Here is a 23,124-nt window from a genome sequence, read left to right on the forward strand (position 1 = left end):
ACCCGCAGCAGCATGATCAGGAATAAAAGTGCCCCCCCCCCAAATAAACTAAAGGCAGCATTCAGATATTTGCCTACAACACTGCATAAAAATGGGAGAGAAAAAATACCCTTAGAGAAGTGGTGAAAAGCGATACTGACAAAAGAAGAATTGGCTCATCAGTCGCCAGGTGCGGAATATACCTGGGGATGAAACGCGTGAGGCCGAATGGACCAGAAAATAGGAGATCAGCTCCGAGCCCTATAGACGAGCTCCGCTGTGCGCGACTGGTAATCTCAGCTCTGTCAAGAAAGATTTCATCTTGGCTCAGGCTCCGCCGAGGACTCTTATTCCATCACAATAACCTCATTACTTGCAATCCTTATCTGCTCCTGACATCCACAACATCTATGAAGCAGAGCGGACTGCCCCTCCAGTGGCCACGAATGCCCAGATGTGAGAAAGTGAACTGCGACTAATACAGACAGAGGAGGCTCACACTGCCCTAGAAACAATCCACATCTGCATCAGGTCAAATTTCCAAAATAAACATATACTGTATATGCTTGTGTGTTTTTCAGCCAGTTGCAGGAGAAGTTAGCTACTTCCTCCTTCACTGCAGCTACTTCCTCGTCTATTCTAGTTTCTTCCGCATCTATTCTAGTTACTTCCTCGTCTATTCTACCTACTTCTTCCTTCACTGTAGCTACTTCCTCTTCTATTCTAGCTACTAAAGCATCTATTCTAGCTACTTCCTACTTCACTGTAGCTACTTCCTTGTCTATTCTACCTACTTCTTCCTTCACTGTAGCTACTTCCTTATCTATTCTACCTACTTCCTACTTCACTGTAGCTACTTCCTTATCTATGCTACCTACGTCCTCTTCTATTCTACCTACTTCCTCTTCTATTCTACCTACTTCCTCTTCTATTCTACCTACTTCCTCCTTCACTATAGATACTTCCTAGTCTATTCTAGTTACTTCCTCGTCTATTCTATCTACTTCCTCCTTCACTGTACCTACTTCCTTATCTATTCTACCTAGAATCATAGAATCGTAGAGTTGGAAGGGACCTCCTGGGCCATTTGGTCCAACCCCCTGCTCAAAGCAGGATTTGCTAAATCATCCCAGTCAGATGTCTGTCCAGCCTCTGTTTGAAGACTTCCATTGAAGGAGAACTCACCACTTCTCGTGGCAGCCTGTTCCACTCATTGATCACTCTAACTGTCAAAAAGTTTTTTCTAATATCTAATCTGTGTCTCCTCCCATTCAGTTTCATCCCATTGCTTCTAGTCTTTCTTTGTGCAAATGAGAATAAAGTTGATCCTTCTACAATGTGACAGCCCTTTAGATATTTGTAGACAGCTATTAAGTCTCCTCTCAGTCTTCTCTTTTGCAAACTAAACATTCCCAAATCCTGCAACCTTTCCTCATAAGACAGGGTTTGCAGACCGGTCACCATTCTGGTCGCTCTTTTCTGAACTTGCTCCAGTTTGTTGATGTCTTTTTTAAAATGTGGTGCCCAAAACTGGACACAATATTCCAGATGAGGTCTGACCAAAGAGGAGTAGAGGGAAATAATGACTTCACGTGATCTAGACTGTATGCTTCTGTTAATACATCCTAGAATTACATTTGCATTTTTTGCTGCTGCATCACACTGTTGACTCATATTCAGTCTACCTACTTCCTTGTCTATTCTACCTACTTCCTCTTCTATTCTACCTACTTCCTCCTTCACTATAGATACTTCCTCGTCTGTTCTAGTTACTTCCTCCTTCACTGTAGCTACTTCCTTATCTATTCTACCTACTTCCTCGTCTATTCTACCTACTTCCTCTTATATTCTACCTACTTCCAAGGAGAAGTGAAGGATACTGTAGCTACTTCCTCGTCTATTCTAGTTACTTCCCCGTCTATTCTACCTACTTCCTCCTTCACTGTAGCTACTTCCTTATCTATTCTACCTACTTCCTCTTCTATTCTACCTACTTCCTCCTTCACTATAGCTACTTCCTCTTCTATTCTACCTACTTCCTCCTTCACTATAGATACTTCCTCGTCTGTTCTAGTTACTTCCTCCTTCACTGTAGCTACTTCCTTATCTATTCTACCTACTTCCTCGTCTATTCTACCTACTTCCTCTTATATTCTACCTACTTCCAAGGAGAAGTGAAGGATACTGTAGCTACTTCCTCGTCTATTCTAGTTACTTCCCCGTCTATTCTACCTACTTCCTCCTTCACTGTAGCTACTTCCTTATCTATTCTACCTACTTCCTCTTCTATTCTACCTACTTCCTCCTTCACTATAGCTACTTCCTCTTCTATTCTACCTACTTCCTCCTTCACTATAGCTACTTCCTCTTCTATTCTACCTACTTCCTCCTTCACTATAGCTACTTCCTCTTCTATTCTAGCTACTTCCTCCTTCACTGTAGCTACTTCTCTACTCATTCACTAAAGCTACTTCAATGGGGAAATCCTTTTTTGGCATAAACATGTTCTAAGTTTAGTCTCAGGATTGAAGTGGACGGAGGGTTCTCCCAATGTGACTGCCACGGAGAACCGAAATTAGAAAAGGGGTCATCTGGGTGGCCCAGTGACATGACTCCTCCGTAGGTGACAGCCTGGCAGTACCAGGTGTGACAATAAAAGGGGGCTTCCTCCCCTTCATCGACATGACTAATCAGATCCCACCTGAAATACAGCAGAATGAACGCAGTGCTTGCTTGATTAACAAGCAGAACGTATAATTAATTTTCTCCTGCAGGCAATTACAATCTCATTTTGTTGGTGCCCTGAGGACGAGAGTGATAGCGGATCTCAGCCAAAAAAATTGTTTTTTTGTTTTTTTTTTACAAACCCTTTCAGATTTGTCTCAAAGCAATGACATTTTAATCTATTTTCTGAGCAAAACACAAATAAAAAAAAATCCGGAAAACAATAAATACAAGTGCATGATTCGCCCATTTCTTGGGTAAACCAATAGGGCGGCCATTTTAGCGATCACAGGGGCTTTGCCCCTTGATAACGCCATACGACAAAAGTTGAATGTCCTCCTAATGCTGCAATATTTGCATAAAAATTTCTGCCGTAGATAAAATTGCCTGAGGGGGGACTGGAGGACATTTGCGACAAATTTTGCCACTTTTTGCAAAAAGATGTGAATGCTGAATCAGTCAAAAAAAATCTGGAAATCCTAAACTCTGCCCACTATGACGAACGTTAAAAATAACTACTTAAAAAAAAAAACGCAAAGTAAAAGAAAAATAAGACGCAAATGATAAAGAGAAAAACACCAAAAACAAGACAAAAAAGTGCAAAGTAATAGAAGACTAAGGCGCAAACAATAAAGCGAAAAACACAAAAAAGGCAAAAAAAGGTGCACAGTAATACAAGAATAAAGCGCAAACAATAAAGAGGAGAAAAACACAAAAAAAGATACAAAAAAGGTGCATTGTAATTCAAGAATAAAGCGCAAATAAAGAGGAGAAAAACACAAAAAAAGATACAAAAAAGGTGCATAGTAATACAAGAATAAAGCGCTAATGATAAACAGAAAAACACCAAAAACAAGACAAAAAAAGTGCAAAGTAAAAGAAGAATAAGGCGCAAAGAATAAAGAGGAGAAAAACACAAAAAAAATACAAAAGGTGCATAGTAATACAAGAATTAGGTGCAAATGATAGAGAAAAACACCAAAAACAAGACAAAAAAAGTGCAAAGTAATAGAATTATAAGGCGCAAACTATAAAGAGAAAAAACACAAAAAAAATTCAAAAAAGGTGGAAAGTAATACAAGAATAAGGCTCAAACAATAAAGAAGAGAAAAACACAAAAAAAAATACAAAAAAAAGTGCAAAGTAATACAAGAATAAGGTGCAAACGATAATGAGGAGGAAAACACCAAAAACAAGACAAAAAAAGGTGAACATGCAATAGTAAATCGGACCAAAAGTGTAAAAAAAAAGTCTAAAAAAAGCTTCAGAACTTTTCATTACTCAATGACCATGTAAAATTGGAAAACCTCTTTAAGTGACATAATTGCAGCAGTATTAAAGGGATTGTCCCACATACAACATACATCAGCCTATCCACAGGATTACGATCACTTGGCGGCGTCCATCAGATTACGAGGGTTCCAAAGTCCCCGGTGTGACTGGAGCAGCAGTGAGCATGTGCGACCATCGCTCTGCACAGTGGTGGTCGCACATGCTCAGTACCGCTCTAGTCACATGGGACTTTGGGCCTCCCGTTTTCAGGATGTGTGAGGGTCTTCTCAGGAGCTGGACCCCAGCGATCATACTGTACATCTGGTATCTTTTCGTTTATGGTACAGACCCTTTATCTAGTGAGAGAGGAATACATTTAAAGGGGCTTTTCGAGGACAATAGATCCGACCTTCGGCCTCATTGTTTACATCTGTCCGTCCCCAAAGACAAAAACCGCGGTATGACAGGAGACTCACGGGAGGGCGCTGGAGGAAAGAGAATCCTGCATCTTGTCTGACAGCTCGTTCTGTAGAGACAACTTCCCCGGGACGCAGCTGTCGCTCACGATGCGTTTCCGACACGTTGGCGTCCACCACTCCGACAACCTGGGAGCACAAGACACACACAAGCCTTAGTGACAGCATGGCACTTATGGGGTTACTCCCATCCGCCATATTGGGGCGGATTTATCAAAACAGTCTCTGTTGCCCATAGTAACCAATATCTTGGTAATCTAATATGTTTTCACATCTTTTTACATCAGGCAAAAAAAGGAAAAAAAATAAGAGCCTTTAATTACGATTTTCGGCCAAACAGTGAAAGAGCATGCCCAATGTTTCTCTCGCTTCACACGTCGCCACAGTCGATAGTGAAACAAAAAACGTATGAAAAACCACTAGGCTTCATTTCTCGGCTCTGTCTTAGTTACGCCCAATCACGCTGCAGCTTTCATTTTACAACAGCAGCTTTAGAAATGAAAGTTGAGCTCTGATTGGTTGCTATGAGCCACCGAGACCGTTTTAATAGATGAGACAATTTTTAATTTCTGATTCTTCACGCCGGTTTTTCTCGCTTTGTTCTGTTATTGTTTTATAACGCTGCGGTCAGATGTAGCTGTAAGTCGTCAGGGAATCAACAGTTTTGACTACTTGTTTTTCCTTTAAAAGGGATATTCCCATCTCCAAGACCCTCACCCAAAATGTAGCCGGTGTAATAATAATAATATTAGCAAATACCTCCAATTAGAAATGTAGCATAGTTCTTCTGATTATTGATGTCACTTAGCCCATGTTCAGGGCATTGCAGGTGCTTCGGTCTCCATGGTTACAACTAACAGTCACAATATGAATGGTCATAACCACGGAGATCTAAGCTACTGCAATGCCCTGAAGATGGGGTAAGTAACAGTGAATCAGAAGAACTATACCACATCTCTAATTGGAGGTATTTGCTAATATTATTATTTTAACACCTATTACATATTGGGAGAGAGTATACGAGTGTGGGAATCAGAGGGGAGGGATTCTGCGCTGAGAAGACCCAAATTATTGAATATAAAGGATGCTGTGTAAGGTTCACAGGGGTAATCTAATATTAAAAAAATAAGGTCAACTTCTTCCAAAAACAACGCCACCCATGACTTCAGGTTCAGTCTGTCATTACAGCTCCGTGGAGTTCAATTCAGTACCGGACAATGTTTTTGGAAAACGGAGGCCATGATTGTTTCCCCTTGTGGCAAGTTTACCACTGGTCATTGGAGGCGGTTTGATCTCAAATCCAATTAATCCGCCCCAAAAAAACGATGCTAAGCTGATAACACTAAGATGTTCCGTGACAAGAAGTGTTGTCATAGGTACACAGATTTTTTTGGTTTCACAAAGGAGGCCAGTGATATCAATGTGGTTATATTACAAAGCTGCACTCACCCCGATGGCTGCTCAACCACAAGATCCGGCATCCCCGTCCCCGCACCACCGTGCGGACTCCCGGCAGCCTCGGGGTCTAATATGAAGATCTCATCCTGGGAAATCTCAGTGACAAAATGGAGATGTTCCTGCAGAGACAAAAAAGGTGATTTCCTTCCGTAGGTTCCGCAAAGAATCTAGTAACTGCCGAAAGACATTTACTACTCACCTGAGATCTATCTATACGATAAAACCGGTCAGCGGAGGTAGCTGTGCGAGAAAGGAAGAAACACAGAATGCTCAGTAAGTAAAGTGCACAACCGTACACATACCGCAGCGTCTACAGAAGATAAAGCTCACCATCTAGGAAGCACCATCGAGGATTCAGACGCTGGGAGGAAAGCAACCGCGGTAATGAGCCCTCCTCTTCCTACACAGCAAGGAAACAAGTCAGTGTTGTAGTCTATTCTTGTACATAGGGGAAGTATTATAGTAGTTACAGTTGTGCTCAATAGTTTACACACCCCGGTAGAATTTTTGCTTTCTTGGCCTTTTTCAGAGAATATGAATGATAACATCCAAGCTTTTTCCCCACTCGTGGATAGTGGTTGGGTGAAGCCATTTATTGTGTTTTCTCTTTTTAAATCATAAAGACAACCCAAAACATCCAAATGACCCCGATCAAAAGTCCCTATACCCCATTTCCTAATACCGGGTATTGCCCCCTCTAACATCAATGACAGCTTGAAGTCTTTTGTGGTAGTTGTGGATGAGGTTCTTTATTTTCTCAGATGGCAAAGCTGCCCACTCTTCTTGGCATAAAGCCTCCAGTTCCTGTAAATTCCTGGGCTGTCTAGCACGAACTGCGCGCCTGAGATCTCCCCAGAGTGGCTCAATGATACTGAGGTCAGGAGACTGATATGGACACTCCAGATCCTTCACTTTGTTCTGCTGTAGCCAATGACAGGTCGACTTGGCCTTGTGTTTTGGTTCGTTGTCTTGTTGGCACGTCCAAGTACGTCCCATGCGCAGCTTCTGGGCTGATGACTGCAAATTTGCCTCCAATGTTTGCTGATAGCGTGCTGCATTCATCTTTCCTTCAAGTTTGACCAAGTTTCCTGTGCCTTTGTAGCTCACACATCCCCAAAACATCAGCGATCCACCTCCATGCCTTACAGTAGGAATGGTGCTCCTTTCATCATAGGCCTTGTTAAACGCTCTCCAAATGTAATATTCACGATTGTGGACAAAAACCTCAATTTTGGTCTCATCACTCCAAATGACCTTGCTCCAGAAGTTTTGAGGCTTGTCTCTATGCTATTTTGCGTATTGTAGGCAAGATACTTTGTGGCATTTGCGCAGTAATGACTTTCTTCCGGCGACTCGACCATGCAGCCCATTTTTCTTAAAGTGCCTCCTTATTGACCATCTTGAAACAGCCACACCGCTAGTTTTCAGAGAGTCCAGTATTTCAGCAGATGTTATTTGTGGGTTTTTCTTTGCATCCCGAGCAATTTTCCTGGCAGTTGTGGACGAAATTTTTGTTGGTCTACCTGACCGAGGTTTTGTTTTTACAGAGCCCCTGATTTTCCATTTGTTAATCACAGTTTGAACACTGGTGACTGCCATTATCAATTCCTTGGATATCTTTTTGTATCCCTTTCCTGTTTTATACAGTTCAACTACCTTTTCCCGTAGATCCGTTAACAATTCCTTTGCTTTCCCCATGATACACATTCCAGAAACGTCAGTGGCTGGATGAAAGATGCCAGAGTCTGGATCCCAGGAACTCACCAGCGTTTATGCACACACACTGATTACAAGCAAAGAGGTCACAGGTGAGGATGTTACCTTTAGTAACCATTCAAACCCATTTGTGTCAAATTCTGTGCATGTTATCAGGCCAAAATCACCAGGGGATGCAAACTTTTGATTAGGGTCATTTGTATGTTTTGGGTTGTGCATATTGAGCAGTATTATAGTAGTTATATTCCTGTATATAGGAGCAGCATTATAGTAGCTATATTCTTGTACATAGGAGGCAGTATTATAGTAGTTATATTCTTGTACATAGGAGCAGTATTATAGTAGTTATATTCTTGTACATAGGGCAGTATTATAGTAGTTATATTCTTGTACATAGGAGCAGTATTATAGTAGTTATATTCTTGTACATAGGAGCAGTATTATAGTAGTTATATTCTTGTACATAGGAGCAGTATTATAGTAGTTATATTCTTGTACATAGAGGCAGTATTATAGTAGTTATATTCTTGTACATAGGGGGCAGCATTATAGTAGTTATATTCTTGTACATAGGGAGCAGTATTATAGTAGTTATATTCTTGTACATAGAAGGCAGTATTATAGTAGTTATATTCTTGTACATAGGGGGCAGTATTATAGTAGTTATACTCTTGTATATTGGGGCAGTATTATAGTAGTTATATTTTTGTACATAGGAGCAGTATTATAGTAGTTATATTCTTGTACATAGGGGACAATATTATAGTAGTTATATTATTGCACATATAGGGCAGTATTATAGTAGTTATATTCTTGTACATAGGAGTAGTATTATAGTAGTTATATTCTTGTACATAGGGGCAGTATTATAGTAGTTATATTTTTGTACATATGAGCAGTATTATAGTAGTTATATTCTTGTACATAGGGGGCAGTATTATAGTAGTTATATTCTTGTACATGGGGCAGAATTATAGTAGTTATATTCTTGTACATAGGGCAGTATTATAGTAGTTGTATTCTTGTACATAGGAGCAGTATTATAGTAGTTATATTCTTGTACATAGGAGCAGTATTATAGTAGTTATATTCTTGTACATAGGAGCAGTATTATAGTAGTTATATTCTTGTACATAGAGGCAGTATTATAGTAGTTATATTCTTGTACATAGGGGGCAGCATTATAGTAGTTATATTCTTGTACATAGGGAGCAGTATTATAGTAGTTATATTCTTGTACATAGAAGGCAGTATTATAGTAGTTATATTCTTGTACATAGGGGGCAGTATTATAGTAGTTATACTCTTGTATATTGGGGCAGTATTATAGTAGTTATATTTTTGTACATAGGAGCAGTATTATAGTAGTTATATTCTTGTACATAGGGGACAATATTATAGTAGTTATATTATTGCACGTATAGGGCAGTATTATAGTAGTTATATTCTTGTACATAGGAGTAGTATTATAGTAGTTATATTCTTGTACATAGGGGCAGTATTATAGTAGTTATATTTTTGTACATATGAGCAGTATTATAGTAGTTATATTCTTGTACATAGGGGGCAGTATTATAGTAGTTATATTCTTGTACATGGGGCAGAATTATAGTAGTTATATTCTTGTATATGGGGCAGTATTATAGTAGTTATATTCTTGTACATAGGGAGCAGTATTATACTAGTTATATTCTTGTACACAGGGGCAGTATTATAGTAGTTATATTCTTGTACATAGGGGCAGTATTATAGTAGTTATATTCTTGTATATAGGGGGCAGTATTATAGTAGTTATATTCTTGTACATAGGGGGCAGTATTATAGTACTTATATTCTTGTACATAGGAGGCAATATTATAGTAGTTATATTCTTGTATATAGGGGGCAGTATTATAGTAGTTATATTCTTGTACATAGGGGGCAGTATTATAGTAGTTATATTCTTGTACATAGGAGCAGTATTATAGTAGTTATATTCTTGTACATAGGGGGCAGTATTATAGTAGTTATATTCTTGTACATAGGGGGCAGTAGTATAGTAGTTATATTCTTGTACATAGGAGCAGTATTATAGTAGTTATATTCTTGTACATAGGGGGCAGTATTATAGTAGTTATATTCTTGTACATAGGAGCAGTATTATAGTAGTTATATTCTTGTACATAGGGGCAGTATTATAGTAGTTATACTCTTGTACATAGGGGCAGTATTATAGTAGTTATATTCTTGTACATAGGGGGCAGTATTATAGTAGTTATATTCTTGTACATAGGAGCAGTATTATAGTAGTTATATTCTTGTACATAGGGGGCAGTATTATAGTAGTTATATTCTTGTACATAGGAGCAGTATTATAGTAGTTATATTCTTGTACATAGGGGCAGTATTATAGTAGCTATATTCTTGTACAGTGGTGAAGTATTATGGTAGGACACCTTACATACCTGGCAGTGATCTCTGTTTGTGGTCACAGAATGCAGATCCTTTAAAACACAAGCAGAGTTAATCAGTGGCTGAAGGAAAGATGTATATCTTTGTACCGTGTTAGCCAGTGGATAGAACATAGGGGGCAGTATTCTATTCAGTGGCTGAAGGGACTGACATCAGAGAACAATAGATTGTGTTACACCCTGCAGCACAGGGAGGACATTTACACGCACCGCAGATATAACCTGTCATCTGCTGCCACCTGCTGGTACGCTGGAGATTGCAGCTCATCCATTTCTATACACATTACAATCTGCGCTGTTTGCTGAGGGCGAATTTCTCACATCTGTGTCCACCCCAAGGGTCTCTTTAGCTGACATGAATTTATTAAGAGCTCCACAAATCCCCTCCGGTCATTTTCTTTTCTGCTATTTACTCTCCTATTTCTGCTGAGTTTATTAGAGGCTTCTAAAAATGACAGGTTTAGTTCTATACGACCCTGACAATTCCCACGTTCCTTTTCTCCTACAGCCCTGTACTGTGCATGAAAAAAAAAATTACAAAAATTGAAGCATTTCTTTTTTTTGGAGGTCTATACAAAAACATTGCGGCTTGCTTCCAAAAACGGTGCCAGCGCCTTCTGCAGGTTGGGTCTGGTACTGTAGCTCACCTCCATTGAACTGAATGATGCTGAGCTGCAATACCACACACAAACTGTAGACAGGGATGGCGCTGTTGTGGCATAAAGGCATTACAGTCCCAAATCATAGGTGCAAATTAACCTGACCGTGTCCCTTTCTGCGACTGGAGCTATAGGGGCTCGGGCGTAGCTACACAGACTCTGTATGGCGCCATACTGTGCAGGACTCACCTCTTGTAGGCGGTCGATATACATCCGGCAGGTCTCCAGGTCGCAGTCTCCTCGCACCACAATGATCCCTAGAGGAATGGCTGCAGGAGAGAAGATTCATCAGATGGAAAGAAAACATCACCTCCTAATATCCCACATTATCAGCCTCTCATCTGCGCCAGAGCTCTGCTGCCTGCGTGTGAATGGAGACCGTGATATACAGATATAAGAGAGCCGACTGTTCTCCTACATATATATAACCAGCGCATACTCGCCGTACGGTCACAGCCCCGTCTGTCATTTCACCCTCAATGTTACCGTCAAGTCTAGAGATGAAACGTCCTAAGTGCTGTAAAATCCACTGCAGTCAATCACCGGGAAAAGTAGAAAAAAACGTAAATCTACAGGAAATAAAAGCATTCCTTATTCTGATAAAATGACTTATATTATACCCCAGAGCTGCACTCACTATTCTGCTGGTGCAGTCACAGTGTACATACATTACATTACAGATCCTGAGTTACCTCCTGTATTATACCCCAGAGCTGCACTCACTATTCTGCTGGTGCAGTCACTGTGTACATACATTACATTACTGATCCTGAGTTACATCCTGTATTATACCCCAGAGCTGCACTCACTATTCTGCTGGTGCAGTCACAGTGTACATACATTACATTACTGATCCTGAGTTACCTCCTGTATTATACCCCAGAGCTGCACTCACTATTCTGCTGGTGCAGTCACTGTGTACATACATTACTGATCCTGAGTTACATCCTGTATTATACCCCAGAGCTGCACTCACTATTCTGCTGGTGCAGTCACTGTGTACATACATTACAGTACTGATCCTGAGTTACATCCTGTATTATACCCCAGAGCTGCACTCACTATTCTGCTGGTGCAGTCACCGTGTACATACATTACATTACTGATCCTGAGTTACCTCCTGTATTATACTCCAGAGCTGCACTCACTATTCTGCTGGTGCAGTCACTGTGTACATACATTACATTACTGATCCTGAGTTACCTCCTGTATTATACTCCAGAGCTGCACTCACTATTCTGCTGGTGCAGTCACTGTGTACATACATTACATTACTGATCCTGAGTTACCTCCTGTATTATACCCCAGAGCTGCACTCACTATTCTGCTGGTGCAGTCACTGTGTACATACATTACAGTACTGATCCTGAGTTACATCCTGTATTATACTCCAGAGCTGCGCTCACTATTCTGCTGGTGCAGTCACTGTGTACATACATTACATTACTGATCCTGAGTTACATCCTGTATTATACTCCAGAGCTGCACTCACTATTCTGCTGGTGCAGTCACTGTGTACATACATTACAGTACTGATCCTGAGTTACATCCTGTATTATACCCCAGAGCTGCACTCACTATTCTGCTGGTGCAGTCACTGTGTACATACATTACATTACTGATGCTGAGTTACATCCTGTATTATACCCCAGAGCTGCACTCACTATTCTGCTGGTGCAGTCACTGTGTACATACATTACTGATCCTGAGTTACATCCTGTATTATACTCCAGAGCTGCACTCACTATTCTGCTGGTGCAGTCACTGTGTACATACATTACAGTACTGATCCTGAGTTACCTCCTGTATTATACCCCAGAGCTGCACTCACTATTCTGCTGGTGCAGTCACTGTGTACATACATTACATTACTGATCCTGAGTTACATCCTGTATTATACCCCAGAGCTGCACTCACTATTCTGCTGGTGCAGTCACTGTGTACATACATTACTGATCCTGAGTTACATCCTGTATTATACTCCAGAGCTGCACTCACTATTCTGCTGGTGCAGTCACTGTGTACATACATTACATTACTGATCCTGAGTTACATCCTGTATTATACCCCAGAGCTGCACTCACTATTCTGCTGGTGCAGTCACTGTGTACATACATTACATTACTGATCCTGAGTTACATCCTGTATTATACCCCAGAGCTGCACTCACTATTCTGCTGGTGCAGTCACTGTGCACATCCCTTTAATTCTCCATCCCCTTTAAGACTCTCTTATATAACAGATCCTATATCTATTAACCAATATTTTCTCTGCCCTTCGCATTTCCGCGAGCTGCAGTCACGGTTGGTGTCCCGGTGACATGAGAACAGGTACACGGATTCCCATGTAATTGCAGGCAGAGTCCCGCGGCGTGGCGGCTGCACAGGCGCTTGTACCTCTCCGGTTGCTATGAATAATGAGTGCAGGGGATGAACACGACTCCATTACACTGTTATCAGCAGTGTTGATTAATGACTTCTGCCGTCACCCATAGAGGGACTTCATTACGCAGGGAGCGCTGGCAGCGCGCAGGGGGAGCAGCGCCCCGGCTGGGGTTGGTACATGCTACAAAGCAATTAAGTAGTGTGTTGCTGCGGGGGGGAGAGGGGGCAGCTGAAGGATAATATCACTTTCCTAAGGGCTTTATTATGTTTTCGCTTGTCATGAGCAGCGCCCGCTGCCGTTCTGGGCTCGTTTAGCGCTGACTGAGCTGGGGCGGCTCTGTACATTACCGCTGTCTGGACAAGGGCGCTGTGATAGCGGCAGCTTTGCGTCGCCTCACAGAGAATTATTTCATCTTTCTAGCATACATTTTGCAACTTTTGACCCTTTTGCCAAGAGAGGACTAGATGTCTCCTGCCGCTTAGTCCTGCTGCAGTGTGAAACCCCGCCCCACACCACTGATTGGTAGCTTTCACGGTGTACACAAAAAGCTACCAATCAGTGGTGTGGGCGGGGTTATACAGTATTTCTCAGCATTCTGAGCTCTGCTAGAAAAAAAAACTGTGATTGCATCAAAACTACAGCAAGCAGCCCAGCTGGAATCAGGGTCTCAGTCCCCACATCATGCTGCTATCAGATTTCTTAACAAAAACCTGCTGACAGATTCCCTTAAAGTGTTTTCATGCTACATCCAATAGGTGGCGCTAGAAGTTCTGTCCTTTTCCTCCCTGTATATATAATTTCCCCAGTGGAGCAATTCATGGACTATAAGTCTCCTTACACCCATGTGCCACTCTCCACAACGAGAAATGTTCCCCCTTATTTGCAATTTTTAGTTTGTCGTACTTTTTTTTTGCGTTTGTGCCTTTCAGTTGTTTTGTTTTTTTCATTTTTTTTTACCTTTAGATTGTAATACTTTTCAGCTATTGATTTTAATGCTTTTTAGTCTCCTTACCTCTTCATCATGTTTTTGCTCTTTTAGGTTTTGTACTTTTTAGTTATGGGGTTTTTTTTTTGCTATTTTTTGCTTTAGTTTTTAGCACTTTTTAATTATTGATTTTATCACTTTTTAGTTTTATTACTATTTAGTTTTGTAATTCTTTTTAGGTTTTTTTGCTCTTTTTACTTTAAGTTTTTAATACTTTTTGATTGTAATGCCTTTTTTGTTTTATTAATTTTTATTCTTTTTCGCTTTTGTTCTTTTTATTTTTGTTTTTTTCCAATTTTTCGTTTTAGTTTTTAGTACGTTTTACTTGTGTTTCTTTACTTTTGGGGGAGTTTTTTTGCTCTTTTTACTTAATACTTTTTTTAGTAATTGATTTTAAGGCTTTTTTTGTTTTATTCCTGTTTAATCTTATTTTTTTTATTCTTTTTAGCTTCAGTGCTTTTGCAATTTTTTGTTTTCGGTTTTATTTCTGTGTTTGTACTTTTTCAGGGTTTTTTTGCTCTTTTTACTTTTAACACTTTTTTTTAGTTAGTGATTTTAATGCTTTTTAGTTTTAATTGCTTTTTAGTCCGGCTTTTTTCCTTTTTAGTTTTTGTACTTTTCAGGCTTTTTTTTAACTTATTTTTAGGTTTTTATTATTATTATTTGTGTTTTTCTTCCTTTTAAGATTTTTTTACACATTTTAGTTTTTGTGAATGAAACGGTAGTGAACCAGTGATGTGAATACAGGTGTGAACAATGAGGTGGATGGTGATCTCCAACGGCAAAATTTCCATATGACAACACTGACTAGACGGATAAATGTTGTCATGATGACCAAGAGAGGAAACTATGCTCAGCCCCAAACTACACTCACTGGCCACTTTATTAGGTACACCTGTCCAACTGTGTGTTAAGACTTAATTTCTAATCAGCCAATCACATGGCGGCAACTCAGTGCATTTAGGCATGTAGACATGGTCAAGACAATCTCCTGCAGTTCAAACCGAGCATCAGTATGGGGAAGAAAGGTGATTTGAGTGCCTTTGAACGTGGCATGATTGTTGGTGCCAGAAGGGCTGGTCTGAGAATTTCAGAAACTGCTGATCTACTGGGATTTTCACGCACAACCATCTCTAGGGTTTACAGAGAATGGTCCGAAAAAGAAAAAAAATCCAGTGAGCGGCAGTTCTGTGGCCGGAAATGCCTTGTTGATGCCAGAGGTCAGAGGAGAATGGGCAGACTGGTTCGAGCTGATAGAAAGGCAACAGTGACTCAAATTGCCACCCGTTACAACCAAGGTAGGCAGAAGAGCATCTCTGAACGCACAGTGCGTCGAACTTTGAGGCAGATGGGCTACAGCAGCAGAAGACCACACTGGGTACCACTCCTCTCAGCTAAGAACAGGAAACTGAGGCTACAATTTGCACAAGCTCATCGAAATTGGACAGTAGAAGATTGGAAAAACGTTGCCTGGTCTGATGAGTCTCGATTTCTGCTGCGACATTCGGATGGTAGGGTCAGAATTTGGCGTAAACAACATGAAAGCATGGATCCATCCTGCCTTGTATCAACGGTTCAGGCTGGTGGTGGTGGTGTCATGGTGTGGGGAATTTTTTCTGGGCACTCTTTGGGCCCCTTGGTACCAATTGAGCATCGTTGCAACGCCACAGCCTACCTGAGTATTGTTGCTGACCATGTCCATCCCTTTATGACCACAATGTACCCAACATCTGATGGCTACTTTCAGCAGGATAATGCGCCATGTCATAAAGCTCGAATCATCTCAGATTGGTTTCTTGAACATGACAATGAGTTCACTGTACTCAAATGGCCTCCTCAGTCACCAGATCTCAATCCAATAGAGCATCTTTGGGATGTGGTGGAACGGGAGATTCGCATCAGGGATGTGCAGCCGACAAATCTGCGCCAACTGTGTGATGCCATCATGTCAATATGGTCCAAAATCTCTGAGGAATGCTTCCAGCACCTTGTTGAATCTCTGCCACGAAGAATTGAGGCAGTTCTGAAGGCAAAAGGGGGTCCAACCCCTTACTAGCATGGTGTACCTAATAAAGTGGCCAGTGAGTGTATATGGGCTCCATTTTCGGATGGTCTCCTTTAGGAATCATTTACCTCCACTAGGTGGCACTAGAGAGTTTTCCATCCTTCCATGACAGCTAATGTGCATGGTTTTCCTATGGAGCATTGCCTTTAAGTCTCCAGACACTGCTGGTCTACATAAGGAGTACCAGTCCTCCTCTGCAGTATATAGTCATCCTGCCCTCGTTTACCAACTCACAGGCTTCCCGCAGCTTGTCCTTGACAAAATGAAACCCCTCGTACACCTGCAGGCGGATTCGGTTGACTCGGATCCGTAGCCGGTCGGGCATTGAGTGTGGGCTGAGGAGAGAAGAAGAGCGCCATCATCTGATTGCTCCAATATTTTGCATATATTTTATATTGTTCTACAAGAAAAGAACAAATTTCAGTTCCTCCTGCTTAATTCCTAATCAATTGTAAGATATCATGTCCCTCCATTACACCTCCTGGAAATGTATGAATAAACTTACAACGGGGCTTCACCTTCCTTCACCTAAAGAGGGGGTGACCCCATTAAATTCTGGAGCATCGTGTCATGTCCCTCTGTTACACCTCCTGGAAATGTGTGGCTTCACCATTCATCAAGGCAAACGGTAGCATCCAATACTGGCAGGAGGAGTAACAGAAGAACGTCACACAGGTGCCGCAGGATCATTACCTCTGCCAGACTCAGGCTAATAGACAAGGCCAGGGGTTATAAACAGTTATCCATTGATTTCATCATTTCCAGCAGGAATAACAGGGGAACAACAAAACATTATTTAAAAAAAAAGATGGTGTGGGACAAGATAAAAAAATCCAATAACCAGTTGTCACAATTCATTCCTACATTTCATTTCCAGGAGGAATAACTGAGTGACTACTCAATGAAAAATTGAGAGGGGGTGGAATACAAAAACAAATTTTGGACGCTTAAAGCGGTATTTCCATTAATAGTAATAATATTAGCAAATACCTCTAATTAGAAATGTAGGATAGTTCTCCTGATTAGCTATGTCTCTTGCTTCATGTGCAGGGCATTGCAGTAGCTCACGTATCCAGGGTTACAGCCACTCATATAATGACAGTTCGTTAGTTGCTAGTGGTTGTAACCACTGATCCAAAAGCTACTGCAATGCCCTGAACATGGGGTAAACCACATTGCTAATCAGAAGAACTATACTACATTTCTAATTGGAGGTATTTGCTAATATTATTATTACACCTACTACATTCTGGGATAGGATCTTGGAGATGGGAATATCCCTTTAAAAAAAAAATGAAAAAGTTTCCATTCATTGATAGCAAGAAGGTTGTTGGGGATCGGAGGACCTTGTGGGGGCACCGCAGTGATGAGGATGGCGCGTGGTAGAAAGAGGACAGCTCTGAGAGGGGGAGGTCACATACTTACACAGTGAAGGAGTCTGGGGGTGCGGAGACGCGTCGGTGGTCAGCGGTGGGCACTTTATGGACACTGTGGCAGACAGCACAAAGGCAGCACAAAAAACAGAGTGCAAGGCGAGAGGTGAGAGGGCATGAGAGAGAGAGAGAAAACCAGAGAGACAGACACACAACAGGTTAACATGGACACCACGAGAGCGCTGCACAACTGACGAGTGACAGCCGTGCATCGCTCTACGGGACAGATGGCACCACACAGTGCGGGGGGGGGGATGTCACACAGCATGGCTCCTTTAAGAAAAAAATCCCCGGAAATGTAATATTTATAGGAAAGCTGGGTGACAACAGGCGGATTTGCCTTTCAGGATCCAAGCAAAGTTGTACTGATTTCCAGATTCTGGTTCTCACCCAGCTTTCCCGGTGTCCTGAATGGCAAATTCACCCAAAAATGTAACAATACATACCCTTCTTTTTGTCACCCAGCTTTCCTAGCATCTTGAATGATAAGTCGTGTCATATCCTCTGCTTTACAACTGTTGCAATACTAGGCAGATCTGTCATCCGAGATAGTAAAAAAAGTAGTATTTTCCGCCATATTAGAAGCCATGGCACACAGCTTTTCCGGTGTCCTGAATGGCAAGCGTACATAAACTTACCATAATTCATTCCCCTGTTTACTACTGCAGCAACATTCAGGATACTAGAAAAGCTGCAAATTGGTTCTTTCCTTGTGTCCTGAATGGCATTTCCGCAATAATATGAAAATGCATCATTCAGGATAATTTAGGTTCATATTTGGAGTCACCCAGCTTTCCTCTTGTCCTGCATGTGTCGCCTCATCACCTGCTTTGCTAAGAATCGTTGCCATTCAGGATACTAAGGACGCTGTAATTGGATTCACATTGGTTTTCACCCAGCTTTCCTGGTGTCATGAAAGTTAAATCTAGAAATGTCAGTTTTAATCCTCTACTTTCCTACTCGCTAGGCAGATTCACCATTCACTACATTAGAAATGCTGCACTGTTGTCCATATTGATTTTCACCCAGCTTTCCTAGTGTCCTGAATGGCAAATCTGTATAAAAATGTCATGAAATCTCCCCAGCTTTACTACTGCTGTATAACTAAGCAGATTTGCCATTCAAGATAATAGGAAAGCCGTAACAGTGGCCATAATGGGGGTCATCTCACCCAACTTTCCTAGTGTCCTGCAGGGCAATGATATCAAGAAATGTGCCAACACCTCCCCTGCTTTACTACTGAGGTAGATTTGTTATTTAAGATGCTAACGCAGGTGTTAAGTTGCCATGTTGCTTCTCACCCAGCTTTCCTAGAAACCTGAATGGCAAATCTACCTGGAAATACCCTGACAAGTACATCGTCTTCACTACTGCTTCATAACTAGGCAGATATGCCATTCAGGATACAAGGAAAGCTGTAATAGTGCCATCCTGGTTCTTACTCAGCTTTCCTAGTGTCCTGAATGGCAACTCCACCTAGAAATGTAGGGTGTAATCCTCTACTTCCCCTCCATATTTGACATTCAGGATCCTGGTGAAGCTGCAATGGAGGCCGCAGTGGGAGTCATGTCACTCAGCTTTCCTAGTGTCCTGAAAAGCCACACTACTGTCACATAGTGAGGCAAGGTACTAGAATAGTAATGACCAAATTGGTTCTCACCCAACTTTCTTAGTGTCCCGAGTGGCAAATCTACCTAGAAATGTCATGATCCATGACCCCAGGAATGCCCGATTTGCTTACGCTGCCATTTTTGCCATTCAGGATTGTAGAAAAGTTGCACAGGCGTCCTTATATTTTCTTACTCAGCTTTTCCAGCATCCTGAATGGCAGCTCTGCATAAAAATGCCAGGCCTAATCCATTCTCTCTCAGTAATAGGGGAGAATTCCTGCCACCCAGGACACCGGGGCCCTCCGGGGGGCATTTGGGCACCGCTATTGCCTCCTGGACGACACTATGATGTGAGATGTAACAAGAAAATGAGAATGCCGCCATCCACAATGTAAAATGGCACAAAGAATATCGCTGCGGCGCGCCCACCACCCAGTTCTGTGCCCCCTGCCCGCCTGACCCTAAATACTCTAACGGTGTACCTCCATGGAGCAATGACAATATTTACAGGACCGGAGTGCCCCTTTAAGGTCGGTGGTATCTATTAATGCCTGTGCCCTACTACATCCCATAGGTGATAGCAGGTGAGTAAATAATAAGCAAAGAATTCTGGAAAATCAAGAGTCCTCCAGGGAGGTGCTGTGTGACTGTTACCACCGGGGGCGCTGTGACTCACTCATTCAGTAAGGGCATGGAGGTTCTCCTCTTGCTCTTCTGTACCATGTTAGCTTGGTTCCTTAAGCAAATGCGAATGAGGGAGGGGGCGAGGCGGCAGGGCTCCCCGTCCACCTGCATGGGGATGGCCTTGTACGTCAGCAGGGTCACCTCTCTGCACTGGTGAAGCCTCTCTCCATGGCCACCGACCTGTAGGGCAGCCTGGAAATACAAAACTCACTGGTATAACCTGGGCATCTCCTGTATATAATTATATATGTACAGCTGGTATAACCTGGGCATCTCCTGTATATAAATTATATATGTACAGCCGGTATAACCTGGACATCTCCTGTATATAATTATATATGTACAGCCGGTATAACCTGGGTATTTCCTGTATATAATTATATATGTACAGCTGGTATAACCTGGGCGTCTCCTGTATATAATGATATATGTACAGCCGGTATAACCTGGGCGTCTCCTGTATATAATTATATATGTACAGCTGGTATAACCTGGGTATTTCCTGTATATAATGATATATGTACAGCTGGTATAACCTGGGCATCTTCTGTATATAATTATATATGTACAGCTGGTATAACCTGGGCGTCTCCTGTATATAATGATATATGTACAGCCGGTATAACCTGGGTATTTCCTGTATATAATTATATATGTACAGCTGGTATAACCTGGGCGTCTCCTGTATATAATGATATATGTACAGCTGGTATAACCTGGGCGTCTCCTGTATATAATTATATATGTACAGCTGGTATAACCTGGGCATCTCCTGTATATAATGATATATGTACAGCTGGTATAACCTGGGCGTCTCCTGTATATAATTATATATGTACAGCTGGTATAACCTGGGCATCTCCTGTATATAATTATATATGTACAGCTGGTATAACCTGGGCGTCTACTGTATATAATGATATATGTACAGCTGGTATAACCTGGGCGTCTCCTGTATATAATTATATATGTACAGCTGGTATAACCTGGGCATCTCCTGTATATAATGATATATGTACAGCTGGTATAACCTGGGCGTCTCCTGTATATAATTATATATGTACAGCTGGTATAACCTGGGCGTCTACTGTATATAATTATATATGTACAGCTGGTATAACCTGGGCATCTCCTGTATATAATGATATATGTACATCTGGTATAACCTGGGCGTCTCCTGTATATAATGATATATGTACAGCTGGTATAACCTGGGCATCTCCTGTATATAATTATATATGTACAGCTGGTATAACCTGGGCATCTCCTGTATATAATTATATATGTACAGCCGGTATAACCTGGGTATCTCCTGTATATAATTATATATGTACAGCCGGTATAACCTGGGCATCTCCTGTATATAATTATATATGTACAGCCGGTATAACCTGGGCATCTCATGTATATAATTTTATATGTACAGCTGGTATATCCTGGGCATCTTCTGTATATAATTATATGTACAGCTGGTATAACCTGGGCGTCTCCTGTATATAATTATATATGTACAGCCGGTATAATCTGGGCATCTCCTGTACATAATTATATATGTACAGCTGGTATAACCTGGGCATCTCCTGTATATAATTATATATGTACAACTGATATAACCTGGGCATCTCCAGTATATAATTATATATGTACAGCTGATATAACCTGGGTATCTCCTGTATAAAATTATATATGTATAGCTGGTATAACCTGGACATCTCCTGTATATAATTATATATGTACAGCTGGTATAACCTGGGCATCTCCTGTATATAATTATATATGTACAGCCGGTATAACCTGGGCATTTCCTGTATATAATTATATATGTACAGCCGGTATAACCTGGGCATCTCCTGTATATAATTATATATGTACTGCTGGTATAACCTGGGCATCTCCTGTATATAATTATAAATGTACAGCTGGTATAACCTGGGCATCTCCTGTATATAATTATATATGTACAGCTGGTATAACCTGGGCATCTCCTGTATATAATTATATATGTACAGCTGGTATAACCTGGGCATCTCCTGTATATAATTATATATGTACAGCTGGTATAACCTGGGCATCTCCTGTATATAATTATATGTGTACAGCTGGTATAACCTGGGCATCTCCTGTATATAATTATATGTGTACAGCTGGTATAACCTGGGCATCTCCTGTATATAATTATATATGTACAGCTGGTATATCCTGGGCATCTCCTGTATATAATTATATGTACAGCTGGTATAACCTGGGCATCTCCTGTATATAATTATATATGTACAGCTGGTATATCCTGGGCATCTCCTGTATATAATTATATGTACAGCTGGTATAACCTGGGCATCTCCTGTATATAATTATATATGTACAGCCGGTATAAGCTGGGCATCTCCTTTATATAATGATATATGTACAGCCGGTATAACCTGGGCATCTCCTGTATATAATTATATATGTACAGCTGGTATAACCTGGGCATCTCCTGTATATAATTATATATGTACAGTTGGTATAACCTGGGCATCTCCTGTATATAATTATATATGTACAACTGGTATAACCTGGGCATTTCCTGTATATAATGATATATGTACAGTTGGTATAACCTGGGCATCTCCTGTATATAATGATATATGTACAGCTGGTATAAGCTGGGCATCTCCTGTATATAATTATATATGTACAGCTGGTATAACCTGGGCATCTCCTGTATATAATTATATGTGTACAGCCGGTATAACCTGGGCATCTCCTGTATATAATTATATATGTACAGCCGGTATAACCTGGGCATCTCCTGTATACAATTATATATGTACAGCTGGTATAACCTGGGCATCTCCTGTATATAATTATATATGTACAGCTGGTATAACCTGGGCATTTCCTGTATATAATTATATATGTACAGCTGGTATAACCTGGGCATCTCCTGTATATAATTATATGTGTACAGCTGGTATAACCTGGGCATCTCCTGTATATAATTATATATGTACAGCTGGTATAACCTGGGCATCTCCTGTATATAATTATATATGTACAGCCGGTATAACCTGGGCATCTCCTGTATATAATTATATATGTACAGCTGGTATAACCTGGGCATCTCCTGTATATAATTATATATGTACAGCTGGTATAACCTGGGCATCTCCTGCATATAATTATATATGTACAGCTGGTATAACCTGGGCATTTCCTGTATATAATGATATATGTACAGTTGGTATA

General features: G+C 41.0%; 1 protein-coding gene across 12 annotated transcripts in view; it reads right to left on the reverse strand.

The window, feature by feature from the left end:
- The window catches only part of DGKI (diacylglycerol kinase iota), a 300,508-nt gene that overhangs the window by 53,857 nt on the left and 223,527 nt on the right, over positions 1-23,124 (reverse strand). For 8 of the 12 annotated variants that reach the window (XM_073567545.1, XM_073567544.1, XM_073567542.1 and 5 more), the window contains exons 20-28: positions 19,889-20,088; positions 17,595-17,657; positions 16,404-16,504; positions 10,924-11,003; positions 10,070-10,108; positions 6,240-6,309; positions 6,109-6,149; positions 5,901-6,028; positions 4,452-4,580 (exon numbers count right to left, since the gene is read on the reverse strand). In XM_073567545.1, coding sequence (XP_073423646.1) covers positions 4,452-4,580; positions 5,901-6,028; positions 6,109-6,149; positions 6,240-6,309; positions 10,070-10,108; positions 10,924-11,003; positions 16,404-16,504; positions 17,595-17,657; positions 19,889-20,088 — 851 coding nt within the window. The remainder of the gene's footprint in view (positions 1-4,451; positions 4,581-5,900; positions 6,029-6,108; positions 6,150-6,239; positions 6,310-10,069; positions 10,109-10,923; positions 11,004-16,403; positions 16,505-17,594; positions 17,658-19,888; positions 20,089-23,124) is intronic. The other 4 variants (XM_073567546.1, XM_073567539.1, XM_073567541.1 and 1 more) reach the window with 1 other exon arrangement.

This window comes from Dendrobates tinctorius, unplaced genomic scaffold, assembly GCF_039654945.1.
Source record: "Dendrobates tinctorius isolate UK_male_01 unplaced genomic scaffold, ASM3965494v1 ptg000020l, whole genome shotgun sequence".
NCBI lineage: Eukaryota > Metazoa > Chordata > Amphibia > Anura > Dendrobatidae > Dendrobates > Dendrobates tinctorius.